At 29.6% G+C, this 1,432-nt stretch overlaps 1 protein-coding gene across 1 annotated transcript; it reads right to left on the reverse strand.

Annotated features, from left to right (window-relative positions):
* Positions 1-676: 676 nt before the first annotated feature.
* LOC111383734 lies at positions 677-1,084 on the reverse strand (the record flags this gene model as incomplete). Its single annotated transcript, XM_023007875.1, has 1 exon — positions 677-1,084. A coding segment is annotated over one exon (408 nt), but the record flags the coding sequence as incomplete, so codon positions are not given.
* Positions 1,085-1,432: the final 348 nt, after the last annotated feature.

Raw genomic sequence — 1,432 nt, forward strand, 5'->3', positions numbered from 1 at the left:
TCAGTTGTGGAGAAAAAATTGAAAAGATTGGAAAGTAAGTAGAATTCATGTTTAACCATATACATAAACACGAAAATAAAGCAAGCATGTATTAAAAATTCATTCACAAGTAAGCATGGATAGACCACAATTATGTTTGAGTATCTAAAAAAATTGTAATACTTGGCTCCGTGTTCAGCATGAGAGCTATTAAATCCCTAAATATAATTTGTGGAGATGATCAAATATTGTAGAAACGATGAAAATAGCGTTCTTAATGTTCATTTATAATATAAATTGCAATTTAGTAGTATTTAAGTGGTCATTCGTATAATTCTTGGTCTTATTATTAATTATATATAAATATTTTGGATATTATTTTTTATTTATTGTTTTACTATTGAATATTTTATTTGTTGTTTTACTATTGAATATTAAGTCTCTATTTTGTACAAATTTTTAAAAATTCAATTTTCTTCATACTCATTTTTAATTTTTTTTTTTTTTAAACTAAATGACTTTTATTGATGAACCCTTAGTTGTGGCGAAGGAATACCATAGTTACATAAGATTTGCAAAACACCATCCATATCAAAGTAAGCCAAATTACTTCAAATTTAGAACAACATTGGAAGATTTAAAGACAAACTGTGAGGAGAAAAGCCACGAAAATTGGGGATGCTCGGTTTATCCATACGCAAAGCTCCTCTAACTGATGATGGGATTGTGATAGAGTCCATCCAGATATGTGAAACACAAGACGCTCCAATTTCGACAGGATATCAGCTATCGAGTTACCATCCCGATATATGTGTTGGATTCTACAAGAGATTATGGACAGCAGGTATTGTATCTCTTCCCGATAATCTTCTAGATACCATATATCACAAACTTTCCTCCTTAACCAATTAACGATAATCAATGAATCTATCTTCACTTCAAGACAGTTAATCCCCATCCTTTTAGCATGTCGAAGGCCATATAATAATGCCAATAGCTCAGCTCCATTATTAGTACCCTCACCAAGTTCCTCAGCAAAGGCTATAACAATATCACCTCTTTCATTTCGAATAATACCTCCAGCGCCACAAAAAATCAATTTTACCTGTGAATTTATAGTATTTTCCTACATTTTCCAAAAAATCAAATTTTCACAAAATATGTTTCAAAAAAAATCTATATCAAACATGTTTTAAGTTAATAGGTTTAGTTGATCAGTTACATAAAACTCTTATTAATAAATTTTTTTTTGTATGTGTGCTAGGATATGGAGGCCCAATACCTAAAATTCGCCTTAGATTTGAAAATCACAAGTACAACCTTGCTTCTACTCATTTTTATCACTTATTTTTTTAAAAAAAATATTTTTCACATTTTTTCAGAAAATTTTCCTTACTTTTTAAACACGAATTAAAAAAAAAAAAAAAACACACACGCACACGCACGCACACAC

This window comes from Olea europaea, unplaced genomic scaffold (genome assembly GCF_002742605.1).
Source record: "Olea europaea var. sylvestris unplaced genomic scaffold, O_europaea_v1 scaffold27449, whole genome shotgun sequence".
NCBI classification, from domain to species: domain Eukaryota; kingdom Viridiplantae; phylum Streptophyta; class Magnoliopsida; order Lamiales; family Oleaceae; genus Olea; species Olea europaea.